The sequence below is a fragment of the Herpailurus yagouaroundi genome, unplaced genomic scaffold (assembly GCF_014898765.1).
Source record: "Herpailurus yagouaroundi ecotype Mexico unplaced genomic scaffold, PumYag 77, whole genome shotgun sequence".
Classification (NCBI taxonomy): domain Eukaryota; kingdom Metazoa; phylum Chordata; class Mammalia; order Carnivora; family Felidae; genus Herpailurus; species Herpailurus yagouaroundi.
In genome coordinates this window covers 79,793,755-79,808,947 of record NW_024412388.1, presented here as the reverse complement: position 1 = coordinate 79,808,947, position 15,193 = coordinate 79,793,755, and the positions used below count along the sequence as shown (strand labels likewise).

At 36.3% G+C, this 15,193-nt stretch overlaps 1 protein-coding gene across 7 annotated transcripts in view; it reads right to left on the bottom strand.

Annotated features, from left to right (window-relative positions):
* The window catches only part of CCDC18 (coiled-coil domain containing 18), a 115,609-nt gene that overhangs the window by 37,078 nt on the left and 63,338 nt on the right, over window positions 1-15,193 (bottom strand). For all 7 annotated transcript variants that reach the window (XM_040471002.1, XM_040470998.1, XM_040471003.1 and 4 more), the window contains 4 exons: window positions 14,537-14,679; window positions 9,249-9,412; window positions 8,814-9,027; window positions 2,278-2,377 (listed from right to left, as the gene is read on the bottom strand). In XM_040471002.1, the coding sequence (XP_040326936.1) occupies window positions 2,278-2,377; window positions 8,814-9,027; window positions 9,249-9,412; window positions 14,537-14,679 (621 nt within the window). The remainder of the gene's footprint in view (window positions 1-2,277; window positions 2,378-8,813; window positions 9,028-9,248; window positions 9,413-14,536; window positions 14,680-15,193) is intronic.

Sequence of the window (15,193 nt, the reverse complement as noted above, 5' to 3'; positions counted from 1 at the left end):
GGATATAAGGAATACACAAAAGTCAATCACTTTCCTACTTGCTAGCAATGAACAAGAGGAATGTCAAACTAAAAACATAATATGATTTACATTAACACTCCCAAAAATTAAATACTTAGGTATAAATCTAGCAAAATATATACAAGGTCTATTAAGAGAAAACTACAAAACTCCAATGAAAGAAATCAAAGAATTAAATAAATAGACAGTCCATGTTCATGGATAGGAAGACTCAATATTGTCAAGATTCAAGATGTCAGTTCTTCGCAACTAAATCTATATATTCAGGGCAATTCCAATAAAAATTCTACCAAGTTATTTTGAAGATACTGACAAACTGATTCTAAAGCTTACACGGAGAGTAAACAGATCCCAAATATCCAACATAATATCAAAGAACAAAGCTGGAAGACTGACATTACCTGACTTCACGACACTATAAATAAACAGTCTGTGGTACTAGCAAAAAAACAAGTGAATAGATAATCATACAGAATAAAGTCCAGAAACTAACTCACATAAATATGTTAACTGATCTTTGACAAAGGAGCAAAGCCAATACAATGGAGAAAAGATAGTCTTTTCAACAAATGGTGCTGGAATAACTGGACAACCACATGGAAAAAATAAATAAATCTAGACCACACCATTCACAAAAATTAATTCAAAATGGATCACAGACCTAAATGTAATCTGCAAAACTATAAAAATTCTAAAAGATAACATAGGGGAAAACCTAGATGACCTTGGGTTTGGTGATGATTTTTAATATATGAAATCAATGGCACAATTCATGAAAGAAGCAATTAATCAGCTGGACTTCACTAAAATTTAAAAGTTCTGCTCTGTGAAAACCAATGCAAAAGACTGTGAACAAAAGCCACAATTATCAAGGACTAATATTCAAAATATACAAAGAACTCTTAAAATTCAACAAGAGAACTCAATTAAAAAATGGGACAAAGACCATAACAGACACCTCACCAAAGAAGATATACAAATAGAAAATAAGCACAGGAAAATATCCTCTACATCATATGTCATCTGAGAAATGTAAATTAATAAGGAGATACCACCATACACCTATTAGAATGGCCAAAATCCAAAACACTGACACAAAATGCTAGCAACAGGAATTGACGTTCATTGCTGATAACAATGCAAAATGGTACAAGCCACTTCGGAGCAGTTTGGAAGTGTCTTATAAAACTAAACACACTCACCATATGGTCCATCAATCACACCCCTTGGTAATTACCAAAAGGAGTTGAAAACTTATGTCCACACAAAAACCTGCACACAGATGTTTATGGCAGCTTTATTTGTAATTGTCAAAACTTGAAAACAACCAAGATGTCTTTCAGTAGGAAAGACATTCAGTGAATGGATAAGTAAACTATAGTACATATCTAGACAATGGAATATTATTCAGTGCTAAGAGCAATGAGCTATCAAGCAATGAAAAGCTGTGGAGGAACCTTAAATAAATATTACTAAGTGAAAGAAGCCAATATGAAAAGACTATGTACTCTATGATTTCAACTATATGACTGGAAAAGGCAAAATGATGGAGACAATAAAAAGATCAGTGGCTGCTAGGGTCAGGGGAAGAGTAGGAAAGATGACTAGAGCACAGAGGATTTTTAGGGCAGTGAAAATATGCTGGATGATACCATAATGATGGATACATGTCATTAAACATTTGTATAAACCCACAGAATGTACAACACCAATAGTGAACTCTAATATAAATTATGGAGCTTGGGTAATTATAACATGTATGTTCATCAACTATAACAAATGTACCATTCAGGTGGGGAATGTTGATAATGGGGAAGGCTGTGAATTTATGGAAGCAAGGGATATATGGGAAATCTCTGTGCCTTCTGCTCAATTTTCATTGTGAACCTGTAACTGTTCTAAGAAACAAAGTCTTAAAAAAAGATGTTAAATAATGCCCTTTGAATATTTTTGTTTCTCCAACAAACACTAGCTGAGCAAGTAACTCCTTTAATCACATGTTCTTCTGATATGCAGCAATGTAAGAGATCAAAAGGTTGGGATACTAAGCTAATCCTCATTCTCAAAAAACTACTTCTATAAAAAAAGCAAGATGAAGAAAGAAAGATGACATTTTCTAATTTTAAAAATACTAATGTGCATAGAAAAACATATATGCTTAAAAATGTCTATTTTACCAAAAAGTGGTGACCTCTGAAACCCTGTGTGATTGTACTGTAACAGAAAATTTCATCAAATATAATTAAGAAAACCAACTTGAGCTGCTCTTTGCTTTAGTTCCCAATTTCTCTCCTTAAGTGCCTGGTGCATTTCAAGGAGTTCTTGCTTTTTATCTTCAATCTCCATCTTGCATCCTCTGCAATTTATCAAAGGAAAAAGATCAAAGCAAATAGTAGGAATATTATAGTTTTAAAAAATTAAGTCAATTGGGTTAACATTTCCTCTAAGTGACAAGTAATAAAATATATGCAATTATTTCTGATTGAAAGGGCTCAAATTAAAGAAATAATGTATAAAGAAAATGATTGATATCAATACAATTACTTTTAATAGAGTATTCTCAAAAGGCAAAAGTTAACTAAAATACTACTATTGTAGACAATTGAAGCTAAATGTTAAAGTACTCCCAGGGAGCAAGACTGAATCAGTATTAAGAATCTTAAAAATACGTCCAATATTTTTCATTTATAGATCAAGGGAGCATTTGAAAGTCTTTTCTATATAATAGCTGTGAGTTTATTACAATTGAATGAGGCATTTATCTTGTGGTTGGTATCTCTGATATCCACAACTCAGTTTAGAAATACTTTTAATAAATTCTACCTCTCCTAAAACCTTATTTCTAATTTTATATTATAAATACTTACTACTGATACAACTTTAAGACTTCTACCACTCAGATCGGAGAATGCGAAGAATTTCTTTTTAATTTTTTTTAACATTTATTTATTTTTGAGAGAGAAAGAGAGAGAGAGAGCGAGCAGGGGAGGGGCAGAGAGAGAGGGAGACAGAGAAACCGAAGCAGGCTCTAGGCTCTGTCAGCACAGAGCCCAATGCAGGGCTTGAACTCACAAACCCTGAGATCATGACCCGAGCCAAAGTCGGAGGCCCAACTGACTGAGCCACCCAGGTGCCCCAAAGAATTTTAATCTGGAACTCTATGTTCTGATATGACAAAAGCTAAAAATGTTGATCTTGAAAATCATCATATGGTTTTCCAGTCTTAAATATAAACAATATTGAATAAAAGTACTGATTTTAAAAGCAGATTCAAAACTTCTTTAATGAGCCATTTACTATTCTCTTAAAAGTCTCAAGAGTTATGAAATATAAGGCTACATTAATTATGAAATAAATTCTAAAGATAATGCTGTTGTGTAAGTGAATAGGTGAGCTTCCAAAAATTCAGCTATTAGTTAAAATTTAAGATTTCATGGGGCACATGGGTGGCTTAGTTGCTTAAGCGTCCAACTCTTGGTTTCAGCTCAGGTCATGATCTCATGATTTGTGGGTCTGAGCCCTGTGCTGGGCTCTGCACTGACAGAGTGCAGCCTGCTTGGGTTTCTGTGTCTCCCTCTTTCTCTGTCTCTCTCCTGCCTGTACACATACTCACTCTCTCTCTCTCCCTCTCAAAATAAATAAATAAAACTTAAAAAAAAGAGATTTCACTTTTACTTTTTTAATTCATTTATTCATGTTACCATTTAGCAAATATTTACTGGAAGCTTCCTATGTATCAAGGCTCTATGTACGGTGAATTTAATAGTCAACAAGATAGATGTCCTTCATCACATGGAGTATACATACTAATAGGCCAGGAAAGAAGACAGAGTATAAATAATGAACAACAAGAAAAATGTAAAGTGCTATGTCAGAGCACTAAATACAGTGATGTGATAGTGACTGGGTGGCTACTTGAGAGTAAGTGGTCAGAGAAGGGCCCTCTGAGGTAATGTGAAGGGCAAGAAGTTGGCCATTCAACCATTATTTCAGGCCAAAGAAACAGCTACAGCAAAGTCATCAGGTAGGAAATATGTACCGTTTTAAGTACAACAAGAAGGCCAGGAGCAAGGGGAACAGTATGAAATGAGGCCAGAGAAATTGGCAAGAACCTTATCATGTAGGGCTTTGTATTCCATGATAAGGAGCTTGGATTTTTTTGTTTAAACTGTTGTAAAATACATATAAGATTTACCATTTTAAAATACAGCATCCCTTCTTGATAAAAACCCTCAAGAAAGCAGGGATAGAGGATCACACCTCAAGATCATAAAAGCCATATGTGAAAGACCCGCTGCTAATATCATCCTCAATGGGCAAAAGCTGAGAGTTTTCCCCCTAAGGTCAGGAACAGGACAGGGATGTCCATTCTCACCACTGTTATTCAACATAGTATCGGAAGTCTTAGCCTCAGCAATCAGACAACACAAAGATATAAAAGGAATCCAAACTGGCCAGGAGGAGGTCGGACTTTCACTCTTCGCAGATGACATGATACTCTTTATGGAAAACTGAAAAGATTCCACCAAAAAACTGCTAGAACTGATCCACGAATTCAGCAAAGTGGTAAGATATAAAATCAATGTACAGTAATCAGTTACATTCCTATATACCAATAATTAATGAAGTAACAAAAAGAGAAATCAAGGAATTGATCCCATTTATAACCGCACCAAAAAGTATAAAATACCTAGGAATAAACATAACCAAAGAGGTTAAAAATCTATTCACTGAAAACTATAGAAAGCTTATGAAAGAAATTGAAGAAGACACAAAAAAATGAAAAAATATTCCATGCTCATGGATTGGAAGAACAAACATTGTTAAAATGTCGATACTACCCAAAGCAATCTAGTTATTAAATGCAATCCCTATCAAAATAACACCAGCATTCTTCACAGAGCGAGAACAAACAACCCTGAAATTTATATGGAACCAGAAAAGACCCTGAATAGCCAAAGCAATCTTGAAAAAGAAAACCAAAGCTGGGGGCATCACAATCTCGGACTTCAAGACGTATTACAAAGCTGTAATCATCAAGACAGTTTGGTACTGGCACAAAACCAGAGTCAGATCAATGGAACAGAACAGAGAACCCAGAAATGGACCCACAGACATATGGCAAACTAATCTTTAACAAAGCAGGAAAGAATATCCAGTGGAATAAAGACAGTCTCTTCAGCAAGTGGTGCTGGGAAAACTGGACAGCGACATGCAGAAAAATGAACGTGGACCACTTTCTTACAACCATACACAAAAATAAACTCAAAATGGATGAAAGACCTAAATGTAAGACAGGAAGCCATCAAAATCCTCAAGAAGAAAGCAGGCAAAAACTTCTTTGACCTTGGACGCAGCAACTTCTTACTCAATACGTCTCTGGAGGCAAGGGAGACAAAAGCAAAAATGAACTATTGGGACCTCATCAAAATAAAAAGCTTCTGCACAGTGAAGGAAACAATCAGCAAAACTAAAAGGCAACCGAATGAATGGGAGAAGGTATTTGCAAACGACATATCAGATAAAGGATTAGCATCCAAAATCTATAAAGAACTTATCTAACTCAACACCCAAAAAACAAATAATCCAGGAAAGAAATGGGCAAAAGACATGAATAGACACTTCTTCAAAGAAGACATCTAGATGGCTAACCGACACATGAAAAAATCCTCAATATCACTCATCATCAGGGAAATACAAATCAAAACCACGAGACAGCACCTCACACCTGTCAGAATGGCTAAAGTTAACAACTCAGGCAACAACATATATTGGCGAGGATGCTGAAAAAGAGCATCTCTTTTGCACTGCTGATGAGAATGCAAAGTGGTGCAGCCACTCTGGAAAACACTATGGAGGCTCCTCAAAAAATTAAAAATAGAACTACCCTATGACCCAGCAATTGCACTACTAGGTCTTTACCCAAGGGATTCAGGTGTGCTGTTTCAAAGGGGAACATGCACCCTAATGTTTATAGCAGTACTATCGACAATAGCCAAAGCATAGAAAGAGCCCAAATGCCCATCAACAGATGAATGAATAAAGAAGATGTGGTATATGTATACAATGGAGTATTACTTGGCAATCAAAAAGAATGAAATCTTGCCATTTGCAGCTACATGGATGGAACTAGAGGGTATTATGCCAAGCAAAATTAGTCAGAGAAAGACAAATATCATATGACTTCACTCATATGAGGACTTTAAGATACCAAACAGATGAACATAAGGGAAGGGAAGCAAAAATAATATAAAAACAGGGAGGGGGACAAAACATAAAAGACTCTTAAATATAGAGAACAAACAGAGGGTTGCTGGAGGGGTTGTGGGAGGGGGGATGGGCTAAATGGGTAAGGGGTATTAAGGAATCTACTCCTGAAATCATTGTTGCACTATATGCTAACTAACTGGGATGTAAATTAAATAATAAATAAATTTAAAAAAAGATTTACTATTTTAGCCATTTTAAAGTGTATAGTTCAGTTATACTAAGTAAATTCACAATGTTGTGTAACCATCACCACTGTCTATTTCCAGTACTTGTTCATCACTCCAAATGCAAATCTAATACTCATCTGCAGTTACTTGCCAGTGTCCCACCCCTAGTTCTAACAACCATTAATCTGCTTTCTATCCTTAGGGATTTTCTAATTCTGGATATTCCATATAAATGGAATTAGACAACATGTGTCTGGTTTATTTCAAGGTTCAAGATGAACCTGTTTTCAAGGTTCATCTCTGTTGTAACACACATCAGTACTTTATTCCCTTTCATGGCTGAATAACATTCCCTATATGGATATATCTATCACATTATTCATCCATTCAACTACTGAAGGATATTTGGGTTATTTCCACTTAGCAGCTATTGTGAATAGAGCTTCTATGAACATTGGTGCACAATTATTTTGAACATCTGTTTTTAATTCTTTTGGGGTATAACTAGGAGTGGGATTAATGATTTATATGGTAATTCTATGTTCAACTTGTTGTGGAATTGCCAAATTGTTCTCCACAGGCACTGTACCATTTTAGTTTCCAACAGCAATGAATGAGGTTCCAATTTCTCTAAATACTTGCTAACACTTATTGTTTTCAGTTTTGTTTTGTTTTTGTTTGTTTTTATCATGGTCATTAGAGTGGGTGTGAAGCAGCATCTCACGTAGTTTTGATTTACATTTCCCAAGGAGCATGGATTTTATTCTAAATATTTTGGGAAGCCATTAGAAATATTTAAATAGGGAAAGCAATTTAGTTGAGAAGCAATATAATCTGATTTATGTTTTAAATAATAAGCTTAAATCCATTTCTATTGTTTTAAATCATAAACCTAAATGGATTGGGGGAGTGTCAGGAATTTAAGCTGGGAGACCATCAGGGAAGCCACAGCAACAGACCAGGTGAGAGATGATAGTTTGTGCTAAGGTGGTAACAGAAAAGAGGCCAAGAAATCAATGGATTTCAAAATATGTTTTAGAAATAAAGTTGACATGAATTCCTAATAGACTGGATGGGGAAAAAAATAGAGGCAAAGAGAGAGGAATAATCTTATAGATTTCTTACTTGAGCAATTGCATGATTCTTAGATGGAAGATGAACAGAGTAATGAAGAAAAAAAGAGTTCTGTTTTGGCCAAGTTTACGATGCCCCTTAAAAAAACATTTGAGTGGAGGTAACAAGTCATAGATATTTGAGTCTAGGGTTTAGGGAAGAGATCATCACTAGGGTTTGGAAGTCTGACACACAGTATTTAAAGCTGTATGAAATTTCCTAAGAGTGATTTTGTGGATAGAAAAAGGATAGAAAAGATTTATCCTGCACTGAGTAACAGGATACATCTAAGTTCCTAGGTCATCTTGCTTCTCTCTATCCTGTCATTCCACTTTTCACAATGTCGTTTGTAATTCTATTTTCCTTTCCAGAATCTATTTCCCACACCTTGGTTCCGGTTTGGTACTCCACTCCCACTCATCATAGATGTGTGCTGGAACAGTATTTTATGCTACTACTGTTAATCCAAGAACCCAGATTTTAGAGTTGGTCAGACTTGTGTTTAACACCCTTTTCTGGACCTCATTATCCAGACTGTATTTTACTTAATTCTCTCAAGCCTCAGTTTTCTCAAGTGCAAATAGGTGGTAATATGTGTATAATAAGTTTGTTGTAAAGAAATGAGTAAGGTCATAAAAGAAGTCCCTTGCATGATCCTGGCACAAAATAAGGGCTTAATACAAATAAAACATTGTTTTGTTTTTCTCTAATTTTTTTTAATGTTTATTTATTTTTGAGATAGGGAGAGAGACAGAGCGTGAGCAGAGGAGGGGCAGAAAGACAGAGATGAAGACACAGAATCTGAAGCAGGCTCCAGGCTCTGAGCTGTTAAGCACAGAGTCCAACGTGGGGCTTGAACTCACGAGCTATGAGATCATGACTTGAACTGAAGTTGGATGCTTAACCAACTGAGCCACCCAGGTGCCCCCAAAGAAAATATTATTATTAATATTATTTTGCTACTAACCACTGCTGTACACTGGTCCAATAATTTTTTAGCACTATTTAATATAGGAGAGGGTCAGAATAAAATGGTCCAAAGACCAAGGATGGAAATACTAGTCAAGAGGAATGGCTGAATTACTTAGATGGAGCATGGGACAGGCTGAATAGGATGAGCCAAAGGCAGGTGAGAACTTTAGACATTTATAATTAAACAAACTTTACTGTATGACGCAAGGAGTTAGAGTAACAAAGTGAAACACTTGTAATTGTGCTATCATTTCTTACTATTTAACTCACCGAAGTTCAGCTGTGAGATCCTTTATAGTAGTGTATTTCTCCTCTAATGATAATTGAGCCTTCTGTAGTACATCTCTCAATTCCTGAAGTTGTCTTAAAGTGCTTTTTAATTCTCCATGAGCATTTTGTAGTTCAGCCTCTAATGCTTCCCGTTTCTGCAAAGCCTCTGTTAGTTCAGTTTCAGTGTGGTGCTGTAATTTTTCTAACTCCTTCACTGTTAAGAGGAAAGACAAATTTTAGAACTATATATAAGCCATTTGTTATAAAAATTTGTAAATAATTACAATTAAGAATATACAATTTTATTCATCTACAAGAGGCAGAATACTGACCACTCATTGTTCCTTCCAGTCCCACTATCCCAAATTTTCACTTTATTCCACTTCTTTAAATATAAACATACAGGCAGCTAAGCTCAGCTAACCTGTTGCTTACCAGAATTTGTCTTCTTATCTAGTTCTGTCTTTGTCTGTTCTAAGATCATGTCTAACTGAGAGAGGTGCATTGCTTTATTTTCTCCATCTCGTTTTAGGTACATTATTTCTTTTTCCATTTTAGATAGTTCTTCTTTGTACTGATCCATCTCAAGTTTTACTTGCCTAATTAAAAACAAAAAATGAAACAAGTAATAAATGATCATTTGGAAAGCTGAATAACTGAAACCAATTGACTTGTCTCTGACTGGACAAAATCTTCAAGTTATATAAGGACAAATATCAGCAAAACATCTATCTAGTCACAATCTTAGGTCACATATTATTAAAAATGCTCCAACTAGAAATTTGTAATTCTGCCCCAGTTATGTATCACTAAATACGACTGTATTACCTTGTACTATTTTTTTTTTTCAACATTTATTTATTTTTGGGACAGAGAGAGACAGAGCATGAACGGGGGAGGGGCAGAGAGAGAGGGAGACACAGAGTCGGAAACAGGCTCCAGGCTCTGAGCCATCAGCCCAGAGCCCGACGCGGGGCTCGAACTCACGGACCGTGAGATCGTGACCTGGCCGAAGTCGGACGCTTAACCGACTGCGCCACCCAGGCGCCCCTACCTGGTACTATTTAGCAAGACAAGCCTTCTTTCCAATCTAACTACAGTTAGCTTGTGTAAAGCTCTGTATATGCTGAGAACCTCCATGGATAGGTGTCTCATTCATCTGGAATTTTTGTTACTGCAACACAGAAAATAAGGAAGCCAACCCATCAAAATATTCACCATAATGACCATATTAGTCATAGGAGAACCAAGTCAGTCACTTTTATTCAGAGTTTTATTATTTTACGTTATCTTTTTCAGGGACTAGAGATTCTCAGACTAGTACAACATTCTTGCTTTACAGATGAGGAAACTGGAAGGTTAGTGAATTGTCTGGGATAAGACAAATAGTTATTAATAGTGAGAGAATCAGGTTTACTAACTTTCCGTCAGTCCTGAGCTTATTCCAACATGGAAGCTTCTCTACCTACAGACAAATCAACATAGTGAGAAAAAGTTTTAAGTCCATATTTTGCTCATTCCAAAATGATATCACTCATTAAAAAACTGTTAATGCCGTCCTCAATGGTGGGCAGAACTGATGCTCCTTTAATCAACATTTTTTGTTGGGTGTTTCTTTAGGTCTTTGATATTTTGTAAATTGAGTTTGCAAACAAGAACATTTCTTTTGTAAATGCAACTTAGACAAATTTGGATTTGTTCAAAGGGTTTTTAGTCTGATGACTGTGAGTAAACTTAAGGAAAACTACAAAACTCCTGAAACAATATGTAAAATTACATATACGTATGTTTATCTGTATATAGAAAATAATTCATAACTTTATCATATCCTTAAATATGTCCATGGTCAAAAAGTTAAGGAGCTGATTAGATAAGTGCATAATTACCCGTTTTCATATCTAAAATTTCAGGTAAGTGATATTTAGCTCAACTAATTCATTTCTTATATTAGAGGAGATATAAAACATAATTAGAAAATAATAATTAAAAGAGGTTGGCATATAGTACCAAGAGTGAGAGCTTGTTAGCAAAGAAGTTGGGGGAAAATTATATTAAAAAAATACAAGAACTCGGGGCGCCTGGGTGGCTCAGTCGGTTGAGTGACCGGCTGCAGCTCAGGTCATGATCTCACGGTTTGTGAGTTCGAGCCCCGCGTCTGGCTCTGTGCTGACAGCTCAGAGCCTGGAACCTGCTTCGGATTCTGTGTCTCCCTCTCTCTCTGCCCCTCCCCGACTCACACTCTGTCTCTCTCTGTCTCAGAAATAAAAAAACATTAAAAAAAAAAAATACAAGAACCCAAAAAGCACAGTAGTCTATAGACATTTAGTAAGAAACAGAACTCTATATTCTTCAAGATTTTGTTGAGGTGCTACTATATTTCATCATGGTATAATAATCGATGTATGCAACAATAACCCTGAGATACCCAGAGAAGTTAAAAATGACAAGAAAATATATATTTTGGAAAATTTCTACCAAAAAGTGTTTTTTGTTTTGTTTTAAAGTTTTAGGGGCGCCTGGGTGGCGCAGTCGGTTAAGCGTCCGACTTCAGCCAGGTCACGATCTCGCGGTCCGTGGGTTCGAGCCCCGCGTCGGGCTCTGGGCTGATGGCTCAGAGCCTGGAGCCTGTTTCCGATTCTGTGTCTCCCTCTCTCTCTGCCCCTCCCCCGTTCATGCTCTGTCTCTCTCTGTCCCAAAAATAAATAAACGTTGAAAAAAAAATAAAAAATAAAGTTTCAGTACTTGGTGAAGATAAATTCCACTCCTATTTATTTATCAACACCACTCATTCTTCCTTGATGCTAGGTGAATGAGGGATTAGTATAATATAATAAATATTTAAGGGTTAAAAAATTTTAATTATAGGGGCGCCTGAGTGGCTCAGTCAGTTAAGCATCCAACTTTGGCTCAGCTCATGATCTCACAGTCTGTGAGTTCGAGCACCACGTCAGGCTGCCTGCATGCAGCCTGCTTAGGATCCTGTGTCCCCCACTCAGTCTGCCCCTCCCCTGCTTGTGCTCTCTCACTCTTTCTCTCTCAAATATAAAAACATTAAAAATTTTTAATTATAAATAATCCAATACTAAAAAGTTTTCTCTTTCAAAATTTTACAACAGGCTTTAAATCCACCAGTTTTTCCAGAAATACTTCACCTTCTTGATTGAAAGCAATCACGTCTGAGACTGGAAATGGACTTTGTATATTAAAGTTCTATAAACTGTAGCTCCAGAAGTGAAAGAAACAAGTGGTACCAGAGAAAACAAAACCCTAAACCCTTTTCTTCCATGAGAAGAAGATATCATGGAGCTAGGGTATTTCTTTTTTATGAAGTTTAATCATTTTGCTCATAAGCTTCCTATGAGTATTTAGGATTTACTTTTCTTACTAAATGTGCCTATTAGCTATAATCAAGATGTTTTGTCTAAAAGCCAAAGGGTGAGGGTAAGAATAGGAACAAGAAATTGCTTCAATTTTCTCATTGAAAGAGAAAGCAAGATCATCAGTGAGGGCAGGGATTGGTAAGGGGTTGTTGAGAATTTTGAAAGAAAATGACTAAGTGTCTTCTACAAAGTCAGTAATGTTTTGATTGCCAGGCAGCATGTCCCTTGAGATTATGAATTTAAAGTAAGATTGGTCAGCGTGCTTATATTTTTCTCCAGTTTCTGTAAAGATGCAAGCATGGAGTAGTGTGAGTTGGAACAACTTAACGGTATATAGACAAAGGAGTGAGAGGTAAGAGTTGCAAGCAGATGCAAATCATTGATTCTAATGACCTAACTTGAATTTAAGCTGGGTAGAGAAAGGAGAGGACATCAGGGAATGAGACAGTGGTGGAACTGATGAGTTAGAGATCTTGTGTAGATCAAAGAATCATTGAATTTGGGGTATTAAAGGGAATGAGGTGATAATATAGGTATAGATGCCTAATATCCCGATCATGGAAAAACTGCAGATAATGGAAATGACAAGATCTAGAGTAAATCATGTGAGCGAGTGGCTGAGGTATGATAGAGCTCAAGATCATTAGAGGAGAGGAATTTTTAAAATGAGATGCTAATGTGTCAGAAGGATCAGCTAATAGATATTGAAATCATCAAGAATAATGACACAATTGGTGTTGGAGGGAGCAACAATACATCAGGTGGCCTATAGGTGTCAGCGACAGTGAGGGATAATATCGTCTGGTGACCAGAGGTTTACAGAGTTGGTATACTATTCCATATCTCAACCCTGTGGTATAGGAACTGTAGGAACTATTGGAACTTTAGAGGGTTGCAGGACAAGAAACAAGGTCCTCAGGGAAGAGTCATATTTCTGTTAAAGCAAAGAAATGGGAAATACAGAGAATGTTTTTCAGGATGGACTGTGAGTTTCAGAGGACAAGTAGAAGTCTCTCAGAAATTGGGATAAGTTGAGAGAAGGAAACAGTATACATGGTGAAGTTTTGGGAATTAGTATGAGATGACTGTTGACCTGGAAATACACAGCTTCTTGTGGTGTGTAGCATAAGCAAGGATAAAGTTATGATATAACTATTCAAGTAGACGCTGGTGGTGAGGCTATTTTGTGGGTAGACACCAATCAATGGAAGAAAGAAAGTCTGAAACTGTGATCTTAAACAAAGGGCAATTCTCTTGACCCTGCTGAGAGAGTTGACATCTAGAAAAGCAAGTTGCAGGGCGCCTGGGTGGCTCAGTCTGTTGAGTGTCTGACTTCAGCTCAGGTCATGATCTTGCAGTCTGTGAGTTCGAGCCCCACGTTGGGCTCTGTACTGACAGCTTGGAGCCTGGAGCCTGCTTCTGATTCTGGGTCTCCCTCTCTCTCTGCCCCACCCCTGCTCACTCTGTCTCCTTCTGCCTCAGAAATAAATATTTAAAAAAAAATTTAAAAAAAGAAAGAAAGAAAGAAAGAAAGAAAGAAAGAAAGAAAGAAAGAAAGAAAGAAAAGCAAGTTGCTGCTCAATGCACAAAGGCCTGATCTTTACTTCTGTCAGTGGGGGAGAGGGAACCTGAGGACATGGGGTTTTAGTTCAAGTGGCTAAGTTAATTCTTGAGTCCTGTTGGTAGCATGGCAGGTTAATTATGAGTGTATTATTGATTATGTAAACTCTTATTGACAAAGTAGAAGAGGTCTGGGGAAGCTGGGGAATGCTTTCAGCTCATGGGTCCCTTTCTTAATCAATTAACTATTGATTCCTAGGCCTGGTTCAGCCAAATTAAATCGGAATCCTTAAAGGTGAGACGTAGGCATCAGTACTTTTTAAAGCTCCTCAGATAATTTTAAAGTTCAGTCAAGGTTAAGAACTACTGTTGTATTTACTGTGTCCCAGAAACAATTAGATCCTGTGAAAGTTTTCAGTGAGTACATCTTTGCCTACAACTTTCAATAGTATTCACAATTTAATACAACACAACAGTTGTTGAGTGCCTATGAGATGTACTGAACTATGCTAATTGCTGTAGGGATGACCCTGAAATAAACCAGAAATTATCCAGCCCTTAAGGAACTTATAATACAACAGGAGGATAAAGAATAGTAAACTGTGGTACAAAAGAAGCATAAAGAAGGATATCAAGGTACAAACAAAATGCTACAGGAACACAGGCTGTGAAGAAATTAAATCCTTAAGCAAAAGCTTCACTGAACATTATCTGATATTGAAATTCAGATAACTACCAATGTTGAAACAGGGGGAGAAAGAAAAACTAACATATTCATTTTACCTGGCAGTACCAGTAAGCTCAATGACTTTTTGCCTTTTCAAATCGGCTTCATGCGTGGCTGCTTCACATTTCTCCTCCATTTTTCTCAACTTTTCAGCTGAACTTTCCCTTTGTTTTTGAAGCTCTTGTTCCAGTTTTGATACCTTGTAAAACAATTTTCATTAAGTATTTTAAGTTCAGTCACAGCTTAACATTCTTTGGAAGAAAAATATATATTTATATAAATATGTGGTCTAGCCTATAATTCAGTTTCAAGATGTATTATAAAACTCAAAGTACACACCAGGAAATAATGTTCTGGAAATAAAAAAGCAAAACTAAACTTTGTATATTAAAGATATTTCATTCATATTACATATTTACAGAAGTAGTCACATCATAACACTAACATAGGATTTATAAGAATTGAACAAAATAATGGTTAATTTTCCTCTTTTCATTATCCCTATTTGAAATGTTTCTTCTCTTGTCAAACTATTTTGCTTTCCTTCTTCACAAATTGGCTCATTTAGTGAAAGATTTCTAGATTCTCAACTGCCATCAAACGTTATCACTTGAATTTGCTTCTATTCATTATTTCTTATGTTCCCCTACAGTGAAGGAGGTATTCTTCCTCCTATATAACTCAAATTGCTTCACTCGTGTTCTGGAATCACT